The sequence below is a fragment of the Bombina bombina genome, chromosome 6 (assembly GCF_027579735.1).
Source record: "Bombina bombina isolate aBomBom1 chromosome 6, aBomBom1.pri, whole genome shotgun sequence".
Classification (NCBI taxonomy): Eukaryota; Metazoa; Chordata; class Amphibia; order Anura; family Bombinatoridae; genus Bombina; species Bombina bombina.
The window spans coordinates 17662220-17687311 of record NC_069504.1 but is presented as its reverse complement, the minus strand read 5'-3'; the positions used below and the strand labels follow the sequence as shown (position 1 = coordinate 17687311).

The window sequence follows — 25092 nt, the reverse complement described above, 5'->3', positions numbered from 1 at the left end:
TATCATTATTACTAGTTAGCACTTATGTAGTATAGGGTGACGGATGCTGCTGTATGTATCATTATTACTAGTTAGCACTTATGTAGTATAGGGTGACGGCTGCTGCTGTATGTATCATTATTACTAGTTAGCACTTATGTAGTATAGGGTGACGGCTGCTGCTGTATGTATCATTATTACTAGTTAGCACTTATGTAGTATAGGGTGACGGCTGCTGCTGTATGTATCATTATTACTAGTTAGCACTTATGTAGTATAGGGTGACGGCTGCTGCTGTATGTCATCTTTATTACTAGTTAGCACTTATGCAGTATAGGGTGACGGCTGCTGCTGTATGACATCATTATTACTAGTTAGCACTTATGCAGTATAGGGTGACGGCTGCTGCTGTATGTCATCTTTATTACTAGTTAGCACTTATGCAGTATAGGGTGACGGCTGCTGCTGTATGTCATCTTTATTACTAGTTAGCACTTATGCAGTATAGGGTGACGGCTGCTTCTGTATGACATCATTATTACTAGTTAGCACTTATGTAGTATAGGGTGACGGCTGCTGCTGTATGTATCATTATTACTAGTTAGCACTTATGTAGTATAGGGTGACGGCTGCTGCTGTATGTATCATTATTACTAGTTAGCACTTATGCAGTATAGGGTGACGGCTGCTGCTGTATGTATCATTATTACTAGTTAGCACTTATGTAGTATAGGGTTACGGCTGCTGCTGTATGTATCATTATTACTAGTTAGCACTTATGCAGTATAGGGTGACGGCTGCTGCTGTATGACATAATTATTACTAGTTAGCACTTATGTAGTATAGGGTGACGGCTGCTGCTGTATGTATCATTTTTACTAGTTAGCACTTATGTAGTATAGGGTGACGGCTGCTGCTGTATGTATCATTATTACTAGTTAGCACTTATGTAGTATAGGGTGACGGCTGCTGCTGTTTGTCATCATTATTACTAGTTAAACACAATTAGTTGGCCACCTGGTGGTGCAACGTTACAACCACTTTTCTCTATCTTCAGCTGTTTCTATGCACCAAGCAGCTACGGTCTGTATCCTGGTGATAAAGGTTTAATTATTGTGTTTGTCTTTGTAGGAACAATTGGTTTTGGTTGAATTAACAGGAATTATAGATTCTGACATCCTGAAGAACTCTGATAACAAATGCAAGATTTTAGTGAGTATGCTTGGTTTATGTTGTTGACACTGATGGTTTCATTGTTTGTGTGCACGCGGGGGGAGTAGCAAGTTTCGTAGCAGCAGTGACTAGCCCACACTAAGATCCAAGTCTAATAGTAACTGTGACATGTGACCAGCCCACACTAAGGTCTAATAGTGACTATGACATGTGACCAGCCCACACTAAGGCCCAAGTCTAATGGTGACTGTGACATGTGATCAGCCCACACTAAGGTCTAATAGTGACTGTGACATGTGACCAGTCCACACTTAGGTGTAATGGTGACTGTGACATGTGACCAGTCCACACTAAGGTCTAATAGTGACTGTGACATGTGACCAGTCCACACTAAGGTGTAATGGTGACTGTGACATGTGACCAGCCCACACTAAGGTCTAATGGTGACTGTGACATGTGACCAGCCTACACTAAGGTCTAATGGTGACTGTGACATGTGACCAGCCCACACTTAGGTTTAATGGTGACTATGACATGTCACCAGCCCATACTAAGATCCAAGTCTAAAAGTGACTGTGACATGTGACCAGCCCACACTAAGGTCTAATTGTGACTTGACCAGCCCACACTAAGGCCCAAGTCTAATAGTGACTGATATGTGACCAGCCCACACTAAGGTCTAATGGTGACTGTTACATATGACCAGCCCACACTAAGGCCCAAGTCTAATGGTGACTGTGACATGTGACCAGCCCACACTAAGGTCTAATGGTGACTGTGACATGTGACCAGCCCACACTAAGGTCTAATGGTGACTGTGACATGTCACCAGCCCACACTAAGGTCTAATGGTGATTGTGACATGTCACCAGCCCACACTAAGGCCCAAGTCTAATGGTGACTGTGACATGTGACCAGCCTACACTAAGGTCTAATGGTGACTGTGACATGTGACCAGCCCACACTAAGGTCTAATGGTGACTGTGACATGTGACCAGCCCACAATAAGGTCTAATGGTGATTGTGACATGTCACCAGCCCACACTAAGGCCCAAGTCTAATGGTGACTGTGACATGTGACCAGCCCACACTAAGGTCTAATGGTGACTGTGACATGTGACCGCCCACACTAAGGTCTAATGGTGACTGTGACATGTGACCAGCCCACACTAAGGCCCAAGTCTAATAATGACTGTGACATGTGACCAGCCCACACTAAGGTCTAATGGTGACTGTGACATGTGACCAGCCCACACTAAGGTCTATTAGTGACTGTGACATGTGACCAGCCCACACTAAGGTCTAATGGTGATTGTGACATGTGACCAGCCCACACTAAGGTCTTATAGTGACTGTGACATGTGACCAGCCCATACTAAGGTCTAATGGTGACTGTGACTGTGACACTTCTCCGTGTGTGACATTAGGAGGTGGGCACTTATCTGTGTGCGACTTTGGGAGGTAGGTGCTGACGTTCGGAGGTGGGCACTTCTCCGTGTGTGACATTAGGAGGTGAGCACTTATCTGTGTGTGACTTTGGGAGGTAGGTGCTGACGTTCGGAGGTGGGCACTTCTCTGTGTGTGACATTAGGAGGTGGGCACTTATCTGTGTGTGACTTTGGGAGGGGGTACTGACGTTAGGAGGTGGGCACTTCTCTGTGTGTGACATTAGGAGGTGGGCACTTCTCTGTGTGTGACTTTGGCAAGTGGGTACTGACATTAGGAGGTGGGCACTTATCTGTGTGTGACATTAGGAGGTGGGCACTTCTTTGTGTGTGAATTTGGGAGGTGGGTACTGACGTTGGGAGGTGGGCACTTCTCTGTGTGTGACTTTGGGAGGTGGGCACTGACGTTGGGAGGTGGGCACTTCTGTGTATGCTGTTGGGATGTGGGTCAGGGTATGACGGCAATACATACAGTGAGGTGATGCACTCCTGGGAATTCCCCTATTACACAGCTCACAACGATGACATATTACAACCAGAATCTCCTGCTCTCTGTCGGGGATCTCTGATGAATATACTCCTCCTTCTTTGTATTTCCCTGCAGGGAATGAACACTGACAAGCCCTTCTTACAAGTGGATAAGTATGTGTTTGCGGGAGAGTATGAAGGTAGGTGGCTGGGTCTCCACCACGTAACTCTGGGTTTACTGTTCTATTATTTGTGGCTCTCGTAGGTCGTTTTAGAAAGTGATGTTCTCTTCTATCTTTACAGATGCACTTGGCACTTTTGTGATCTTTGAAGAAACTTCTAACCAAGGTATAATTTGTTTAACTTTCTCCACATTAGATGCCTTAACCCAGTTACTGTTGCTGTTTACATTGGTGCTATTAGGTGTGCATTTTGTGAATTGGGCCTCTTGGCGCCTTTATTTGGTGATGTTCACCTCTTGGACTCCTCATTTGGTTATGGGGGCCTCTTGGCACCTGCATTAGTTTATGGGAGACTCTTGGCGCCTGCATTAGTTTATGGGAGACTCTTGGCGCCTGCATTAGTTTATGGGGGACTATTGGCACCTGCATTAGTTTATGGGAGACTATTGGCGCCTGCATTAGTTTATGGGAGACTCTTGGCGCCTGCATTAGTTTATGGGAGACTCTTGGCGCCTGCATTAGTTTATGGGAGACTATTGGCGCCTGCATTAGTTTATGGGGGACTATTGGCGCCTGCATTAGTTTATGGGAGACTATTGGCGCCTGCATTAGTTTATGGGGGCCTCTTGGCGCCTGCATTAGTTTATGGGAGACTATTGGCGCCTGCATTAGTTTATGGGAGACTATTGGCGCCTGCATTAGTTTATGGGAGACTCTTGGCGCCTGCATTAGTTTATGGGAGACTATTGGCGCCTGCATTAGTTTATGGGAGACTATTGGCGCCTGCATTAGTTTATGGGAGACTATTGACGCCTACATTAGTTTATGGGAGACTCTTGGCGCCTGCATTAGTTTATGGGAGACTATTGGCGCCTGCATTAGTTTATGGGAGACTATTGACGCCTACATTAGTTTATGGGGGACTCTTGGCGCCTGCATTAGTTTATGGGAGACTATTGGCGCCTGCATTAGTTTATGGGAGACTCTTGGCGCCTGCATTAGTTTATGGGAGACTCTTGGCGCCTGCATTAGTTTATGGGAGACTATTGGCGCCTGCATTAGTTTATGGGGGACTATTGGCGCCTGCATTAGTTTATGGGAGACTATTGGCGCCTGCATTAGTTTATGGGGGCCTCTTGGCGCCTGCATTAGTTTATGGGAGACTATTGGCGCCTGCATTAGTTTATGGGAGACTATTGGCGCCTGCATTAGTTTATGGGAGACTCTTGGCGCCTGCATTAGTTTATGGGAGACTATTGGCGCCTGCATTAGTTTATGGGAGACTATTGGCGCCTGCATTAGTTTATGGGAGACTATTGACGCCTACATTAGTTTATGGGAGACTCTTGGCGCCTGCATTAGTTTATGGGAGACTATTGGCGCCTGCATTAGTTTATGGGAGACTATTGACGCCTACATTAGTTTATGGGGGACTCTTGGCGCCTGCATTAGTTTATGGGAGACTATTGGCGCCTGCATTAGTTTATGGGGGACTCTTGGCGCCTGCATTAGTTTATGGGAGACTCTTGGCGCCTGCATTAGTTTATGGGGGCCTCTTGGCGCCTGCATTAGTTTAAGGGGGCCTCTTGGCACCTGCATTAGTTTATGGGAGACTCTTGGCGCCTGGATTAGTTTATGGGGGCCTCTTGGCGCCTGCATTAGTTTATGGGAGACTATTGGCGCCTGCATTAGTTTATGGGAGACTATTGACGCCTGCATTAGTTTATGGGGGACTCTTGGCGCCTGCATTAGTTTATGGGAGACTCTTGGCGCCTGCATTAGTTTATGGGAGACTCTTGGCGCCTGCATTAGTTTATGGGGGACTCTTGGCGCCTGCATTAATTTATGGGAGACTATTGGCGCCTGCATTAGTTTATGGGAGACTCTTGGCGCCTGCATTAGTTTATGGGAGACTATTGGCGCCTGCATTAGTTTATGGGAGACTATTGGCGCCTGCATTAGTTTATGGGAGACTCTTGACGCCTGCATTAGTTTATGGGGGACTCTTGGCGCCTGCATTAGTTTATGGGAGACTCTTGGCGCCTGCATTAGTTTATGGGGGACTCTTGGCGCCTGCATTAGTTTATGGGAGACTATTGGCGCCTGCATTAGTTTATGGGAGACTCTTGGCGCCTGCATTAGTTTATGGGAGACTATTGGCGCCTGCATTAGTTTATGGGAGACTATTGGCGCCTGCATTAGTTTATGGGAGACTATTGGCGCCTGCATTAGTTTATGGGAGACTATTGACGCCTGCATTAGTTTATGGGAGACTATTGGCGCCTGCATTAGTTTATGGGAGACTCTTGGCGCCTGCATTAGTTTATGGGAGACTCTTGGCGCCTGCATTAGTTTATGGGAGACTATTGGCGCCTGCATTAGTTTATGGGGGACTCTTGGCGCCTGCATTAGTTTATGGGAGACTCTTGGCGCCTGCATTAGTTTATGGGAGACTCTTGGCGCCTGCATTAGTTTATGGGGGATTCTTGGCGCCTGCATTAGTTTATGGGAGACTCTTGGCGCCTGCATTAGTTTATGGGGGATTCTTGGCGCCTGCATTAGTTTATGGGAGACTATTGGCGCCTGCATTAGTTTATGGGAGACTCTTGGCGCCTGCATTAGTTTATGGGAGACTATTGGCGCCTGCATTAGTTTATGGGGGACTCTTGGCGCCTGCATTAGTTTATGGGAGACTCTTGGCGCCTGCATTAGTTTATGGGAGACTCTTGGCGCCTGCATTAGTTTATGGGGGACTCTTGGCGCCTGCATTAGTTTATGGGGGACTCTTGGCGCCTGCATTAGTTTATGGGAGACTCTTGGCGCCTGCATTAGTTTATGGGGGACTCTTGGCGCCTGCATTAGTTTATGGGAGACTCTTGGCGCCTGCATTAGTTTATGGGAGACTATTGGCGCCTGCATTAGTTTATGGGAGACTATTGGCGCCTGCATTAGTTTATGGGGGACTATTGGCGCCTGCATTAGTTTATGGGAGACTCTTGGCGCCTGCATTAGTTTATGGGAGACTATTGGCGCCTGCATTAGTTTATGGGAGACTATTGGCGCCTGCATTAGTTTATGGGGGACTATTGGCGCCTGCATTAGTTTATGGGAGACTATTGGCGCCTGCATTAGTTTATGGGGGACTATTGGCGCCTGCATTAGTTTATGGGAGACTCTTGGCGCCTGCATTAGTTTATGGGAGACTATTGGCGCCTGCATTAGTTTATGGGAGACTATTGGCGCCTGCATTAGTTTATGGGGGACTATTGGCGCCTGCATTAGTTTATGGGAGACTCTTGGCGCCTGCATTAGTTTATGGGAGACTATTGACGCCTGAATTAGTTTATGGGAGACTCTTGGCGCCTGCATTAGTTTATGGGAGACTATTGGCGCCTGCATTAGTTTATGGGGGACTATTGGCGCCTGCATTAGTTTATGGGAGACTCTTGGCGCCTGAATTAGTTTATGGGAGACTATTGGCGCCTGCATTAGTTTATGGGAGACTCTTGGCGCCTGCATTAGTTTATGGGAGACTCTTGGCGCCTGCATTAGTTTATGGGACACTTATGGGAGACTATTGACGCCTGCATTAGTTTATGGGAGACTATCGGCGCCTGCATTAGTTTATGGGAGACTATTGGCGCCTGCATTAGTTTATGGGAGACTATTGGCGCCTGCATTAGTTTATGGGGGACTCTTGGCGCCTGCATTAGTTTATGGGAGACTATTGGCGCCTGCATTAGTTTATGGGAGACTATTGGCGCCTGCATTAGTTTATGGGAGACTATTGGCGCCTGCATTAGTTTATGGGGGACTCTTGGCGCCTGCATTAGTTTATGGGAGACTATTGGCGCCTGCATTAGTTTATGGGGGACTATTGGCGCCTGCATTAGTTTATGGGAGACTATTGGCGCCTGCATTAGTTTATGGGAGACTATTGGCGCCTGCATTAGTTTATGGGAGACTATTGGCGCCTGCATTAGTTTATGGGAGACTATTGACGCCTGCATTAGTTTATGGGAGACTATTGACGCCTGCATTAGTTTATGGGAGACTCTTGGCGCCTGCATTAGTTTATGGGAGACTATTGGCGCCTGCATTAGTTTATGGGAGACTATTGGCGCCTGCATTAGTTTATGGGAGACTCTTGGCGCCTGCATTAGTTTATGGGGGACTCTTGGCGCCTGCATTAGTTTATGGGAGACTATTGGCGCCTGCATTAGTTTATAGGAGACTCTTGGCGCCTGCATTAGTTTATGGGAGACTCTTGGCGCCTGCATTAGTTTATGGGAGACTATTGGCGCCTGCATTAGTTTATGGGGGACTCTTGGCGCCTGCATTAGTTTATGGGGGACTCTTGGCGCCTGCATTAGTTTATGGGAGACTATTGGCGCCTGCATTAGTTTATTGGAGACTCTTGGCACCTGCATTAGTTTATGGGAGACTATTGGCGCCTGCATTAGTTTATAGGAGACTCTTGGCGCCTGCATTAGTTTATGGGAGACTATTGGCGCCTGCATTAGTTTATGGGAGACTATTGGCGCCTGCATTAGTTTATGGGGGATTCTTGGCGCCTGCATTAGTTTATGGGAGACTCTTGGCGCCTGCATTAGTTTATAGGAGACTATTGGCGCCTGCATTAGTTTATGGGAGACTATTGGCGCCTGCATTAGTTTATAGGAGACTCTTGGCGCCTGCATTAGTTTATGGGAGACTATTGGCGCCTGCATTAGTTTATGGGAGACTATTGGCGCCTGCATTAGTTTATGGGAGACTATTGGCGCCTGCATTAGTTTATGGGAGACTATTGGCGCCTGCATTAGTTTATGGGAGACTATTGGCGCCTGCATTAGTTTATGGGGGATTCTTGGCGCCTGCATTAGTTTATGGGAGACTATTGGCGCCTGCATTAGTTTATGGGAGACTATTGGCGCCTGCATTAGTTTATAGGAGACTCTTGGCGCCTGCATTAGTTTATGGGAGACTATTGGCGCCTGCATTAGTTTATGGGAGACTATTGGCGCCTGCATTAGTTTATGGGGGACTCTTGGCACCTGCATTAGTTTATGGGGGACTCTTGGCACCTGCATTAGTTTATGGGAGACTCTTGGCGCCTGCATTAGTTTATGGGAGACTCTTGGCGCCTGCATTAGTTTATGGGGGACTCTTGGCACCTGCATTAGTTTATGGGAGACTCTTGGCGCCTGCATTAGTTTATGGGGGACTCTTGGCGCCTGCATTAGTTTATGGGAGACTATTGGCGCCTGCATTAGTTTATGGGAGACTATTGGCGCCTGCATTAGTTTATGGGGGACTCTTGGCGCCTGCATTAGTTTATGGGAGACTATTGGCGCCTGCATTAGTTTATGGGAGACTATCGGCGCCTGCATTAGTTTATGGGAGACTCTTGGCGCTTGCATTAGTTTATGGGAGACTATTGGCGCCTGCATTAGTTTATGGGAGACTATTGGCGCCTGCATTAGTTTATGGGAGACTATTGGCGCCTGCATTAGTTTATGGGAGACTATTGGCGCCTGCATTAGTTTATGGGAGACTCTTGGCGCCTGCATTAGTTTATGGGACACTTATGGGAGACTATTGGCGCCTGCATTAGTTTATGGGAGACTCTTGGCGCCTGCATTAGTTTATGGGGGACTCTTGGCGCCTGCATTAGTTTATGGGGGACTCTTGGCGCCTGCATTAGTTTATGGGAGACTATTGGCGCCTGCATTAGTTTATGGGGTACTCTTGGCGCCTGCATTAGTTTATGGGGGACTCTTGGCGCCTGCATTAGTTTATGGGAGACTATTGGCGCCTGCATTAGTTTATGGGGGACTCTTGGCGCCTGCATTAGTTTATGGGAGACTATTGGCGCCTGCATTAGTTTATGGGGTACTCTTGGCGCCTGCATTAGTTTATGGGAGACTCTTGGCGCCTGCATTAGTTTATGGGAGACTATTGGCGCCTGCATTAGTTTATGGGGGACTCTTGGCACCTGCATTAGTTTATGGGGGACTCTTGGTGCCTGCATTAGTTTATGGGAGACTATTGGCGCCTGCATTAGTTTATGGGGGACTCTTGGCGCCTGCATTAGTTTATTGGAGACTCTTGGCGCCTGCATTAGTTTATGGGGGACTCTTGGCGCCTGCATTAGTTTATGGGGGACTCTTGGCGCCTGCATTAGTTTATGGGAGACTCTTGGCGCCTGCATTAGTTTATGGGAGACTATTGGCGCCTGCATTAGTTTATGGGAGACTCTTGGCGCCTGCATTAGTTTATGGGAGACTCTTGGCGCCTGCATTAGTTTATGGGAGACTATTGGCGCCTGCATTAGTTTATGGGAGACTATTGGCGCCTGCATTAGTTTATGGGAGACTATTGGCGCCTGCATTAGTTTATGGGGGACTATTGGCGCCTGCATTAGTTTATGGGAGACTCTTGGCGCCTGCATTAGTTTATGGGAGACTATTGGCGCCTGAATTAGTTTATGGGAGACTATTGACGCCTGCATTAGTTTATGGGAGACTCTTGGCGCCTGCATTAGTTTATGGGAGACTATTGACGCCTGCATTAGTTTATGGGAGACTCTTGGCGCCTGCATTAGTTTATGGGAGACTCTTGGCGCCTGCATTAGTTTATGGGAGACTCTTGGCGCCTGCATTAGTTTATGGGAGACTATTGGCGCCTGCATTAGTTTATGGGGGACTCTTGGCGCCTGCATTAGTTTATGGGAGACTATTGGCGCCTGCATTAGTTTATGGGAGACTATTGGCGCCTGCATTAGTTTATGGGAGACTATTGGCGCCTGCATTAGTTTATGGGAGACTATTGGCGCCTGCATTAGTTTATGGGAGACTATTGGCGCCTGCATTAGTTTATGGGAGACTATTGGCGCCTGCATTAGTTTATGGGAGACTATTGGCGCCTGCATTAGTTTATGGGAGACTATTGGCGCCTGCATTAGTTTATGGGAGACTATTGACGCCTGCATTAGTTTATGGGACACTTATGGGAGACTATTGACGCCTGCATTAGTTTATGGGGGACTCTTGGCGCCTGCATTAGTTTATGGGAGACTCTTGGCGCCTGCATTAGTTTATGGGGGACTCTTGGCGCCTGCATTAGTTTATTGGAGACTCTTGGCGCCTGCATTAGTTTATGGGAGACTCTTGGCGCCTGCATTAGTTTATGGGGGACTCTTGGCGCCTGCATTAGTTTATGGGAGACTCTTGGCGCCTGCATTAGTTTATGGGAGACTCTTGGCGCCTGCATTAGTTTATGGGAGACTATTGGCGCCTGCATTAGTTTATGGGAGACTATTGGCGCCTGCATTAGTTTATGGGAGACTATTGGCGCCTGCATTAGTTTATGGGAGACTATTGGCGCCTGCATTAGTTTATGGGAGACTATTGACGCCTGCATTAGTTTATGGGAGACTCTTGGCGCCTGCATTAGTTTATGGGGGACTCTTGGCGCCTGCATTAGTTTATGGGAGACTCTTGACGCCTGCATTAGTTTATGGGGGACTCTTGGCGCCTGCATTAGTTTATGGGAGACTCTTGGCGCCTGCATTAGTTTATGGGAGACTATTGGCGCCTGCATTAGTTTATTGGAGACTCTTGGCGCCTGCATTAGTTTATGGGAGACTCTTGGCGCCTGCATTAGTTTATGGGAGACTATTGACGCCTGCATTAGTTTATGGGAGACTATTGGCGCCTGCATTAGTTTATGGGAGACTATTGGCGCCTGCATTAGTTTATGGGGGACTCTTGGCGCCTGCATTAGTTTATGGGAGACTATTGGCGCCTGCATTAGTTTATGGGAGACTATTGACGCCTGCATTAGTTTATGGGAGACTCTTGGCGCCTGCATTAGTTTATGGGAGACTCTTGGCGCCTGCATTAGTTTATGGGGGACTCTTGGCGCCTGCATTAGTTTATGGGAGACTATTGGCGCCTGCATTAGTTTATGGGGGACTATTGGCGCCTGCATTAGTTTATGGGAGACTATTGGCGCCTGCATTAGTTTATGGGAGACTCTTGGCGCCTGCATTAGTTTATGGGGGACTCTTGGCGCCTGCATTAGTTTATTGGAGACTCTTGGCGCCTGCATTAGTTTATGGGAGACTCTTGGCACCTGCATTAGTTTATGGGGGACTCTTGGCGCCTGCATTAGTTTATGGGAGACTCTTGGCGCCTGCATTAGTTTATGGGAGACTCTTGGCGCCTGCATTAGTTTATGGGAGACTCTTGGCGCCTGCATTAGTTTATAGGAGACTATTGGCACCTGCATTAGTTTATGGGGGACTCTTGGCGCCTGCATTAGTTTATGGGGGACTCTTGGCGCCTGCATTAGTTTATGGGAGACTATTGGCGCCTGCATTAGTTTATGGGAGACTATTGGCGCCTGCATTAGTTTATGGGAGACTATCGGCGCCTGCATTAGTTTATGGGAGACTATTGGCGCCTGCATTAGTTTATGGGAGACTCTTGGCGCCTGCATTAGTTTATGGGAGACTATTGGCGCCTGCATTAGTTTATGGGAGACTCTTGGCGCCTGCATTAGTTTATGGGAGACTATTGGCGCCTGCATTAGTTTATGGGAGACTATTGGCGCCTGCATTAGTTTATGGGAGACTATTGGCACCTGCATTAGTTTATGGGAGACTCTTGGCGCCTGCATTAGTTTATGGGAGACTATTGGCGCCTGCATTAGTTTATGGGAGACTATTGACGCCTACATTAGTTTATGGGAGACTCTTGGCGCCTGCATTAGTTTATGGGAGACTATTGGCGCCTGCATTAGTTTATGGGAGACTCTTGGCGCTTGCATTAGTTTATGGGAGACTATTGGCGCCTGCATTAGTTTATGGGAGACTCTTGGCGCTTGCATTAGTTTATGGGAGACTATTGGCGCCTGCATTAGTTTATGGGAGACTATTGGCGCCTGCATTAGTTTATGGGAGACTATTGGCGCCTGCATTAGTTTATGGGAGACTATTGGCGCCTGCATTAGTTTATGGGAGACTCTTGGCGCCTGCATTAGTTTATGGGAGACTATCGGCGCCTGCATTAGTTTATGGGAGACTATTGGCGCCTGCATTAGTTTATGGGAGACTATTGGCGCCTGCATTAGTTTATGGGAGACTCTTGGCGCCTGCATTAGTTTATGGGAGACTCTTGGCGCTTGCATTAGTTTATGGGAGACTATTGGCGCCTGCATTAGTTTATGGGAGACTATTGGCGCCTGCATTAGTTTATGGGAGACTCTTGGCGCCTGCATTAGTTTATGGGGGCCTCTTGGCGCCTGCATTAGTTTATGGGAGACTCTTGGCGCCTGCATTAGTTTATGGGGGACTCTTGGCGCCTGCATTAGTTTATGGGAGACTATTGGCGCCTGCATTAGTTTATGGGAGACTCTTGGCGCCTGCATTAGTTTATGGGAGACTATTGGCGCCTGCATTAGTTTATGGGAGACTCTTGGCGCCTGCATTAGTTTATGGGACACTTATGGGAGACTATTGGCGCCTGCATTAGTTTATGGGAGACTCTTGGCGCCTGCATTAGTTTATGGGGGACTCTTGGCGCCTGCATTAGTTTATGGGGGACTCTTGGCGCCTGCATTAGTTTATGGGAGACTATTGGCGCCTGCATTAGTTTATGGGGTACTCTTGGCGCCTGCATTAGTTTATGGGACACTTATGGGAGACTATTGGCGCCTGCATTAGTTTATGGGGGACTCTTGGCGCCTGCATTAGTTTATGGGAGACTATTGACGCCTGCATTAGTTTATGGGAGACTATTGGCGCCTGCATTAGTTTATGGGGGACTCTTGGCGCCTGCATTAGTTTATGGGGGACTCTTGGCGCCTGCATTAGTTTATGGGAGACTATTGGCGCCTGCATTAGTTTATGGGGGACTCTTGGCGCCTGCATTAGTTTATGGGACACTTATGGGAGACTATTGGCGCCTGCATTAGTTATGGGGTACTCTTGGCGCCTGCATTAGTTTATGGGAGACTATTGGCGCCTGCATTAGTTTATGGGACACTTATGGGAGACTATTGGCGCCTGCATTAGTTTATGGGACACTTATGGGAGACTATTGGCGCCTGCATTAGTTTATGGGAGACTCTTGGCGCCTGCATTAGTTTATGGGGGACTCTTGGCGCCTGCATTAGTTTATGGGGGACTCTTGGCGCCTGCATTAGTTTATGGGGGACTCTTGGCGCCTGCATTAGTTTATGGGGGACTCTTGGCGCCTGCATTAGTTTATGGGAGACTATTGGCGCCTGCATTAGTTTATGGGGGACTCTTGGCGCCTGCATTAGTTTATGGGGGACTCTTGGCGCCTGCATTAGTTTATGGGAGACTATTGGCGCCTGCATTAGTTTATGGGAGACTCTTGGCGCCTGCATTAGTTTATGGGAGACTCTTGGCGCCTGCATTAGTTTATGGAGGACTCTTGGCGCCTGCATTAGTTTATGGGAGACTCTTGGCGCCTGCATTAGTTTATGGGGGCCTCTTGGCACCTGCATTAGTTTATGGGAGACTCTTGGCGCCTGCATTAGTTTATGGGAGACTCTTGGCGCCTGCATTAGTTTATGGGGGACTCTTGGCGCCTGCATTAGTTTATGGGGGCCTCTTGGCGCCTGCATTAGTTTATGGGAGACTCTTGGCGCCTGCATTAGTTTATGGGGGACTCTTGGCGCCTGCATTAGTTTATGGGAGACTATTGGCGCCTGCATTAGTTTATGGGAGACTCTTGGCGCCTGCATTAGTTTATGGGAGACTATTGGCGCCTGCATTAGTTTATGGGAGACTATTGGCGCCTGCATTAGTTTATGGGAGACTCTTGGCGCCTGCGTTAGTTTATGGGAGACTATTGGCGCCTGCATTAGTTTATGGGAGACTATTGGCGCCTGCATTAGTTTATGGGAGACTATTGGCGCCTGCATTAGTTTATGGGGGACTCTTGGCGCCTGCATTAGTTTATGGGGGACTCTTGGCGCCTGCATTAGTTTATGGGAGACTATTGGCGCCTGCATTAGTTTATGGGGGACTATTGGCGCCTGCATTAGTTTATGGGGGACTCTTGGCGCCTGCATTAGTTTATGGGAGACTATTGGCGCCTGCATTAGTTTATGGGAGACTCTTGGCGCCTGCATTAGTTTATGGGGGCCTCTTGGCGCCTGCATTAGTTTATGGGGGACTCTTGGCGCCTGCATTAGTTTATGGGAGACTATTGACGCCTGCATTAGTTTATGGGAGACTCTTGGCGCCTGCATTAGTTTATGGGAGACTCTTGGCGCCTGCATTAGTTTATGGGAGACTATTGGCGCCTGCATTAGTTTATGGGAGACTATTGGCGCCTGCATTAGTTTATGGGAGACTATTGGCGCCTGCATTAGTTTATGGGAGACTCTTGGCGCCTGCATTAGTTTATGGGAGACTATTGGCGCCTGCATTAGTTTATGGGAGACTATTGGCGCCTGCATTAGTTTATGGGGGCCTCTTGGCGCCTGCATTAGTTTATGGGAGACTATTGACGCCTACATTAGTTTATGGGAGACTATTGGCGCCTGCATTAGTTTATGGGAGACTATTGACGCCTGCATTAGTTTATGGGAGACTATTGGCGCCTGCATTAGTTTATGGGAGACTATTGGCGCCTGCATTAGTTTATGGGAGACTATTGGCGTCTGCATTAGTTTATGGGAGACTATTGACGCCTGCATTAGTTTATGGGAGACTATTGGCGCCTGCATTAGTTTATGGGAGACTCTTGGCGCCTGCATTAGTTTATGGGAGACTATTGGCGCCTGCATTAGTTTATGGGAGACTCCTGGCGCCTGCATTAGTTTATGGGAGACTCTTGGCGCCTGCATTAGTTTATGGGAGACTCTTGGCGCCTGCATTAGTTTATGGGAGACTATTGGCGCCTGCATTAGTTTATGGGAGACTCCTGGCGCCTGCATTAGTTTATGGGAGACTCCTGGCGCCTGCATTAGTTTATGGGAGACTCTTGGCGCCTGCATTAGTTTATGGGGGATTCTTGGCGCCTGCATTAGTTTATGGGAGACTCTTGGCGCCTGCATTAGTTTATGGGAGACTCTTGGCGCCTGCATTAGTTTATGGGAGACTCTTGGCGCCTGCATTAGTTTATGGGAGACTATTGGCGCCTGCATTAGTTTATGGGAGACTATTGGCGCCTGCATTAGTTTATGGGAGACTATTGGCGCCTGCATTAGTTTATGGGGGATTCTTGGCACCTGCATTAGTTTATGGGAGACTATTGGCGCCTGCATTAGTTTATGGGAGACTATCGGCGCCTGCATTAGTTTATGGGAGACTATTGGCGCCTGCATTAGTTTATGGGAGACTATTGGCGCCTGCATTAGTTTATGGGGGACTCTTGGCACCTGCATTAGTTTATGGGGGACTCTTGGCGCCTGCATTAGTTTATGGGAGACTCTTGGCGCCTGCATTAGTTTATGGGAGACTATTGGCGCCTGCATTAGTTTATGGGGGACTCTTGGCGCCTGCATTAGTTTATGGGGGACTCTTGGCACCTGCATTAGTTTATGGGGGACTCTTGGCGCCTGCATTAGTTTATGGGAGACTATTGGCGCCTGCATTAGTTTATGGGGGACTCTTGGCGCCTGCATTAGTTTATGGGGGACTCTTGGCACCTGCATTAGTTTATGGGGGACTCTTGGCGCCTGCATTAGTGTATGGGAGACTATTGGCGCCTGCATTAGTTTATGGGAGACTCTTGGCACCTGCATAAGTTTATGGGGGACTCTTGGCGCTTGCATTAGTTTATGGGAGACTATTGGCGCCTGCATTAGTTTATGGGAGACTATTGGCGCCTGCATTAGTTTATGGGAGACTCTTGGCGCCTGCATTAGTTTATGGGAGACTCTTGGCGCCTGCATTAGTTTATGGGAGACTATTGGCGCCTGCATTAGTTTATGGGAGACTATTGGCGCCTGCATTAGTTTATAGGAGACTCTTGGCGCCTGCATTAGTTTATGGGAGACTATTGGCGCCTGCATTAGTTTATGGGAGACTATTGGCGCCTGCATTAGTTTATGGGAGACTATTGGCGCCTGCATTAGTTTATGGGAGACTCTTGGCGCCTGCATTAGTTTATGGGAGACTATTGGCGCCTGCATTAGTTTATGGGAGACTCTTGGCGCCTGCATTAGTTTATGGGAGACTATTGGCGCCTGCATTAGTTTATGGGAGACTCTTGGCGCCTGCATTAGTTTATGGGAGACTATTGGCGCCTGCATTAGTTTATGGGAGACTCTTGGCGCCTGCATTAGTTTATGGGAGACTATTGGCGCCTGCATTAGTTTATGGGAGACTCTTGACGCCTGCATTAGTTTATGGGAGACTATTGGCGCCTGCATTAGTTTATGGGAGACTATTGGCGCCTGCATTAGTTTATGGGAGACTATTGGCGCCTGCATTAGTTTATGGGAGACTATTGGCGCCTGCATTAGTTTATGGGAGACTCTTGACGCCTGCATTAGTTTATGGGAGACTATTGGCGCCTGCATTAGTTTATGGGAGACTATTGGCGCCTGCATTAGTTTATGGGAGACTATTGGCGCCTGCATTAGTTTATGGGAGACTATTGACGCCTGCATTAGTTTATGGGAGACTATTGGCGCCTGCATTAGTTTATGGGAGACTATTGGCGCCTGCATTAGTTTATGGGAGACTATTGGCGCCTGCATTAGTTTATGGGAGACTATTGGCGCCTGCATTAGTTTATGGGAGACTCTTGGCGCCTGCATTAGTTTATGGGAGACTATTGGCGCCTGCATTAGTTTATGGGAGACTATTGACGCCTGCATTAGTTTATGGGAGACTATTGGCGCCTGCATTAGTTTATGGGAGACTATTGACGCCTGCATTAGTTTATGGGAGACTATCGGCGCCTGCATTAGTTTATGGGAGACTCTTGGCGCTTGCATTAGTTTATGGGAGACTCTTGGCGCTTGCATTAGTTTATGGGAGACTATTGGCGCCTGCATTAGTTTATGGGAGACTATTTTCGCCTGCATTAGTTTATGGGAGACTATTGGCGCCTGCATTAGTTTATGGGAGACTATCGGCGCCTGCATTGGTTTATGGGAGACTATTGGCGCCTGCATTAGTTTATGGGAGACTATCGGCGCCTGCATTAGTTTATGGGAGACTATTGGCGCCTGCATTAGTTTATGGGAGACTCTTGGCGCCTGCATTAGTTTATGGGAGACTATTGGCGCCTGCATTAGTTTATGGGAGACTATCGGCGCCTGCATTGGTTTATGGGAGACTATCGGCGCCTGCATTGGTTTATGGGAGACTATTGGCGCCTGCATTAGTTTATGGGAGACTATCGGCGCCTGCATTAGTTTATGGGAGACTATTGGCGCCTGCATTAGTTTATGGGAGACTCTTGGCGCCTGCATTAGTTTATGGGAGACTCTTGGCGCTTGCATTAGTTTATGGGAGACTATTGGCGCCTGCATTAGTTTATGGGAGACTATTGGCGCCTGCATTAGTTTATGGGAGACTATTGGCGCCTGCATTAGTTTATGGGAGACTATCGGCGCCTGCATTGGTTTATGGGAGACTATTGGCGCCTGCATTAGTTTATGGGAGACTATTGGCGCCTGCATTAGTTTATGGGAGACTATTGGCGCCTGCATTAGTTTATGGGAGACTATCGGCGCCTGCATTAGTTTATGGGAGACTATTGGCGCCTGCATTAGTTTATGGGAGACTATTGGCGCCTGCATTAGTTTATGGGAGACTATTGGCGCCTGCATTAGTTTATTGGAGACTATTGGCGCCTGCATTAGTTTATTGGAGACTATTGGCGCCTGCATTAGTTTATGGGAGACTATTGGCGCCTGCATTAGTTTATGGGAGACTATTGGCGCCTGCATTAGTTTATTGGAGACTATTGGCGCCTGCATTAGTTTATGGGAGACTATTGGCGCCTGCATTAGTTTATTGGAGACTATTGGCGCCTGCATTAGTTTATTGGAGACTCTTGGCGCCTGAATTAGTTTATGGGAGACTATTGGCGCCTGCATTAGTTTATGGGAGACTCTTGGCGCCTGCATTAGTTTATGGGAGACTATTGGCGCCTGCATTAGTTTATGGGAGACTCTTGGCGCCTGCATTAGTTTATGGGAGACTCTTGGCGCCTGCATTAGTTTATGGGAGACTCTTGGCGCCTGCATTAGTTTATGGGAGACTCTTGGCGCCTGCATTAGTTTATGGGAGACTCTTGGCGCCTGCATTAGTTTATGGGACACTTATGGGAGACTATTGGCGCCTGCATTAGTTTATGGGGGCCTCTTGGCGCCTGCATTAGTTTATGGGAGACTCTTGGCGCCTGCATTAGTTTATGGGAGACTCTTGGCGCCTGCATTAGTTTATGGGAGACTATTGGCGCCTGCATTAGTTTATGGGAGACTCCTGGCGCCTGCATTAGTTTATGGGAGACTCCTGGCGCCTGCATTAGTTTATGGGAGACTCTTGGCGCCTGCATTAGTTTATGGGGGATTCTTGGCGCCTGCATTAGTTTATGGGAGACTCTTGGCGCCTGCATTAGTTTATGGGAGACTCTTGGCGCCTGCATTAGTTTATGGGAGACTCTTGGCGCCTGCATTAGTTTATGGGAGACTATTGGCGCCTGCATTAGTTTATGGGAGACTATTGGCGCCTGCATTAGTTTATGGGAGACTATTGGCGCCTGCATTAGTTTATGGGGGATTCTTGGCACCTGCATTAGTTTATGGGAGACTATTGGCGCCTGCATTAGTTTATGGGAGACTATCGGCGCCTGCATTAGTTTATGGGAGACTATTGGCGCCTGCATTAGTTTATGGGAGACTATTGGCGCCTGCATTAGTTTATGGGGGACTCTTGGCACCTGCATTAGTTTATGGGGGACTCTTGGCGCCTGCATTAGTTTATGGGAGACTCTTGGCGCCTGCATTAGTTTATGGGAGACTATTGGCGCCTGCATTAGTTTATGGGGGACTCTTGGCGCCTGCATTAGTTTATGGGGGACTCTTGGCACCTGCATTAGTTTATGGGGGACTCTTGGCGCCTGCATTAGTTTATGGGAGACTATTGGCGCCTGCATTAGTTTATGGGGGACTCTTGGCGCCTGCATTAGTTTATGGGGGACTCTTGGCACCTGCATTAGTTTATGGGGGACTCTTGGCGCCTGCATTAGTGTATGGGAGACTATTGGCGCCTGCATTAGTTTATGGGAGACTCTTGGCACCTGCATAAGTTTATGGGGGACTCTTGGCGCTTGCATTAGTTTATGGGAGACTATTGGCGCCTGCATTAGTTTATGGGAGACTATTGGCGCCTGCATTAGTTTATGGGAGACTCTTGGCGCCTGCATTAGTTTATGGGAGACTCTTGGCGCCTGCATTAGTTTATGGGAGACTATTGGCGCCTGCATTAGTTTATGGGAGACTATTGGCGCCTGCATTAGTTTATAGGAGACTCTTGGCGCCTGCATTAGTTTATGGGAGACTATTGGCGCCTGCATTAGTTTATGGGAGACTATTGGCGCCTGCATTAGTTTATGGGAGACTATTGGCGCCTGCATTAGTTTATGGGAGACTCTTGGCGCCTGCATTAGTTTATGGGAGACTATTGGCGCCTGCATTAGTTTATGGGAGACTCTTGGCGCCTGCATTAGTTTATGGGAGACTATTGGCGCCTGCATTAGTTTATGGGAGACTCTTGGCGCCTGCATTAGTTTATGGGAGACTATTGGCGCCTGCATTAGTTTATGGGAGACTCTTGGCGCCTGCATTAGTTTATGGGAGACTATTGGCGCCTGCATTAGTTTATGGGAGACTCTTGACGCCTGCATTAGTTTATGGGAGACTATTGGCGCCTGCATTAGTTTATGGGAGACTATTGGCGCCTGCATTAGTTTATGGGAGACTATTGGCGCCTGCATTAGTTTATGGGAGACTATTGGCGCCTGCATTAGTTTATGGGAGACTCTTGACGCCTGCATTAGTTTATGGGAGACTATTGGCGCCTGCATTAGTTTATGGGAGACTATTGGCGCCTGCATTAGTTTATGGGAGACTATTGGCGCCTGCATTAGTTTATGGGAGACTCTTGACGCCTGCATTAGTTTATGGGAGACTATTGGCGCCTGCATTAGTTTATGGGAGACTATTGGCGCCTGCATTAGTTTATGGGAGACTATTGGCGCCTGCATTAGTTTATGGGAGACTATTGGCGCCTGCATTAGTTTATGGGAGACTCTTGGCGCCTGCATTAGTTTATGGGAGACTATTGGCGCCTGCATTAGTTTATGGGAGACTATTGACGCCTGCATTAGTTTATGGGAGACTCTTGGCGCCTGCATTAGTTTATGGGAGACTATTGGCGCCTGCATTAGTTTATGGGAGACTATTGACGCCTGCATTAGTTTATGGGAGACTATCGGCGCCTGCATTAGTTTATGGGAGACTATTGGCGCTTGCATTAGTTTATGGGAGACTCTTGGCGCTTGCATTAGTTTATGGGAGACTATTGGCGCCTGCATTAGTTTATGGGAGACTATTTTCGCCTGCATTAGTTTATGGGAGACTATTGGCGCCTGCATTAGTTTATGGGAGACTATCGGCGCCTGCATTGGTTTATGGGAGACTATCGGCGCCTGCATTAGTTTATGGGAGACTCTTGGCGCTTGCATTAGTTTATGGGAGACTCTTGGCGCTTGCATTAGTTTATGGGAGACTATTGGCGCCTGCATTAGTTTATGGGAGACTATTTTCGCCTGCATTAGTTTATGGGAGACTATTGGCGCCTGCATTAGTTTATGGGAGACTATCGGCGCCTGCATTGGTTTATGGGAGACTATTGGCGCCTGCATTAGTTTATGGGAGACTATCGGCGCCTGCATTAGTTTATGGGAGACTATTGGCGCCTGCATTAGTTTATGGGAGACTCTTGGCGCCTGCATTAGTTTATGGGAGACTATTGGCGCCTGCATTAGTTTATGGGAGACTATCGGCGCCTGCATTGGTTTATGGGAGACTATCGGCGCCTGCATTGGTTTATGGGAGACTATTGGCGCCTGCATTAGTTTATGGGAGACTATCGGCGCCTGCATTAGTTTATGGGAGACTATTGGCGCCTGCATTAGTTTATGGGAGACTCTTGGCGCCTGCATTAGTTTATGGGAGACTCTTGGCGCTTGCATTAGTTTATGGGAGACTATTGGCGCCTGCATTAGTTTATGGGAGACTATTGGCGCCTGCATTAGTTTATGGGAGACTATTGGCGCCTGCATTAGTTTATGGGAGACTATCGGCGCCTGCATTGGTTTATGGGAGACTATTGGCGCCTGCATTAGTTTATGGGAGACTATTGGCGCCTGCATTAGTTTATGGGAGACTATTGGCGCCTGCATTAGTTTATGGGAGACTATCGGCGCCTGCATTAGTTTATGGGAGACTATTGGCGCCTGCATTAGTTTATGGGAGACTATTGGCGCCTGCATTAGTTTATGGGAGACTATTGGCGCCTGCATTAGTTTATTGGAGACTATTGGCGCCTGCATTAGTTTATTGGAGACTATTGGCGCCTGCATTAGTTTATGGGAGACTATTGGCGCCTGCATTAGTTTATGGGAGACTATTGGCGCCTGCATTAGTTTATTGGAGACTATTGGCGCCTGCATTAGTTTATGGGAGACTATTGGCGCCTGCATTAGTTTATTGGAGACTATTGGCGCCTGCATTAGTTTATTGGAGACTATTGGCGCCTGCATTAGTTTATTGGAGACTCTTGGCGCCTGAATTAGTTTATGGGAGACTATTGGCGCCTGCATTAGTTTATGGGAGACTCTTGGCGCCTGCATTAGTTTATGGGAGACTATTGGCGCCTGCATTAGTTTATGGGAGACTCTTGGCGCCTGCATTAGTTTATGGGAGACTCTTGGCGCCTGCATTAGTTTATGGGAGACTCTTGGCGCCTGCATTAGTTTATGGGAGACTCTTGGCGCCTGCATTAGTTTATGGGAGACTCTTGGCGCCTGCATTAGTTTATGGGACACTTATGGGAGACTATTGGCGCCTGCATTAGTTTATGGGGGCCTCTTGGCGCCTGCATTAGTTTATGGGAGACTCTTGGCGCCTGCATTAGTTTATGGGAGACTCTTGGCGCCTGCATTAGTTTATGGGGGACTCTTGGCGCCTGCATTAGTTTATGGGAGACTATTGGCGCCTGCATTAGTTTATGGGAGACTCTTGGCGCCTGCATTAGTTTATGGGAGACTATTGGCGCCTGCATTAGTTTATGGGAGACTATTGGCGCCTGCATTAGTTTATGGGAGACTATTGGCGCCTGCATTAGTTTATGGGGTACTCTTGGCGCCTGCATTAGTTTATTGGAGACTATTGGCGCCTGCATTAGTTTATGGGAGACTATTGGCGCCTGCATTAGTTTATGGGAGACTCTTGGCGCCTGCATTAGTTTATGGGAGACTATTGGCGCCTGCATTAGTTTATGGGAGACTATTGGCGCCTGCATTAGTTTATGGGAGACTATTGGCGCCTGCATTAGTTTATGGGAGACTCTTGGCGCCTGCATTAGTTTATAGGAGACTATTGGCGCCTGCATTAGTTTATGGGAGACTATTGGCGCCTGCATTAGTTTATGGGAGACTATTGGCGCCTGCATTAGTTTATGGGAGACTATTGGCGCCTGCATTAGTTTATGGGGTACTCTTGGCGCCTGCATTAGTTTATTGGAGACTATTGGCGCCTGCATTAGTTTATGGGAGACTATTGGCGCCTGCATTAGTTTATGGGGGCCTCTTGGCGCCTGCATTAGTTTATGGGAGACTATTGGCGCCTGCATTAGTTTATGGGAGACTATTGGCGCCTGCATTAGTTTATGGGAGACTCTTGGCGCCTGCATTAGTTTATGGGAGACTCCTGGTGCCTGCATTAGTTTATGGGAGACTATTGGCGCCTGCATTAGTTTATGGGAGACTCTTGGCGCCTGCATTAGTTTATGGGGGACTCTTGGCGCCTGCATTAGTTTATGGGAGACTATTGGCACCTGCATTAGTTTATGGGAGACTCTTGGCGCCTGCATTAGTTTATGGGGGCCTCTTGGCGCCTGCATTAGTTTATGGGAGACTATTGACGCCTGCATTAGTTTATGGGAGACTATTGACGCCTGCATTAGTTTATGGGAGACTCTTGGCGCCTGCATTAGTTTATGGGAGACTATTGACGCCTGCATTAGTTTATGGGAGACTATTGGCGCCTGCATTAGTTTATGGGAGACTCTTGGCGCCTGCATTAGTTTATGGGAGACTATTGGCGCCTGCATTAGTTTATGGGAGACTATTGGCGTCTGCATTAGTTTATGGGAGACTATTGACGCCTGCATTAGTTTATGGGAGACTATTGGCGCCTGCATTAGTTTATGGGAGACTATTGGCGCCTGCATTAGTTTATGGGAGACTATTGGCGCCTGCATTAGTTTATGGGAGACTATTGGCGCCTGCATTAGTTTATGGGAGACTATTGGCGCCTGCATTAGTTTATGGGAGACTCTTGGCGCCTGCATTAGTTTATGGGAGACTATTGGCGCCTGCATTAGTTTATGGGAGACTCCTGGCGCCTGCATTAGTTTATGGGAGACTCTTGGCGCCTGCATTAGTTTATGGGAGACTCTTGGCGCCTGCATTAGTTTATGGGAGACTCTTGGCGCCTGCATTAGTTTATGGGAGACTATTGGCGCCTGCATTAGTTTATGGGAGACTCTTGGCGCCTGCATTAGTTTATGGGAGACTCTTGGCGCCTGCATTAGTTTATGGGAGACTCTTGGCGCCTGCATTAGTTTATGGGAGACTCTTGGCGCCTGCATTAGTTTATGGGGGACTCTTGGCGCCTGCATTAGTTTATGGGAGACTATTGGCGCCTGCATTAGTTTATGGGAGACTATTGACGCCTGCATTAGTTTATGGGAGACTATTGGCGCCTGCATTAGTTTATGGGAGACTCTTGGCGCCTGCATTAGTTTATGGGAGACTATTGGCGCCTGCATTAGTTTATGGGAGACTATTGGCGCCTGCATTAGTTTATGGGAGACTCTTGGCGCCTGCATTAGTTTATGGGAGACTATTGGCGCCTGCATTAGTTTATGGGAGACTCTTGGCGCCTGCATTAGTTTATGGGAGACTCTTGGCGCCTGCATTAGTTTATGGGAGACTATTGGCGCCTGCATTAGTTTATGGGAGACTCTTGGCGCCTGCGTTAGTTTATGGGAGACTCTTGGCGCCTGCATTAGTTTATGGGAGACTATTGGCGCCTGCATTAGTTTATGGGAGACTCTTGGCGCCTGCATTAGTTTATGGGACACTTATGGGAGACTATTGGCGCCTGCATTAGTTTATGGGGGCCTCTTGGCGCCTGCATTAGTTTATGGGAGACTCTTGGCGCCTGCATTAGTTTATGGGAGACTATTGGCGCCTGCATTAGTTTATGGGAGACTATTGACGCCTGCATTAGTTTATGGGAGACTCTTGGCGCCTGCATTAGTTTATGGGAGACTCTTGGCGCCTGCATTAGTTTATGGGAGACTATTGGCACCTGCATTAGTTTATGGGAGACTCTTGGCGCCTGCATTAGTTTATGGGAGACTCTTGGCGCCTGCATTAGTTTATGGGAGACTATTGGCGCCTGCATTAGTTTATGGGAGACTATTGGCGCCTGCATTAGTTTATGGGAGACTCTTGGCGCCTGCATTAGTTTATAGGAGACTATTGGCGCCT

General features: G+C 47.9%; 1 protein-coding gene across 1 annotated transcript in view; it reads left to right on the top strand.

The window, feature by feature from the left end:
- GTF3C6 (general transcription factor IIIC subunit 6) overlaps positions 1–25092 on the top strand; it is a 69965-nt gene that overhangs the window by 28444 nt on the left and 16429 nt on the right. Inside the window, exons 2-4 of the mRNA XM_053716326.1 lie at positions 1111–1191; positions 3202–3265; positions 3369–3413. Of these exons, the coding sequence (XP_053572301.1) occupies positions 1111–1191; positions 3202–3265; positions 3369–3413 (190 nt within the window). The remainder of the gene's footprint in view (positions 1–1110; positions 1192–3201; positions 3266–3368; positions 3414–25092) is intronic.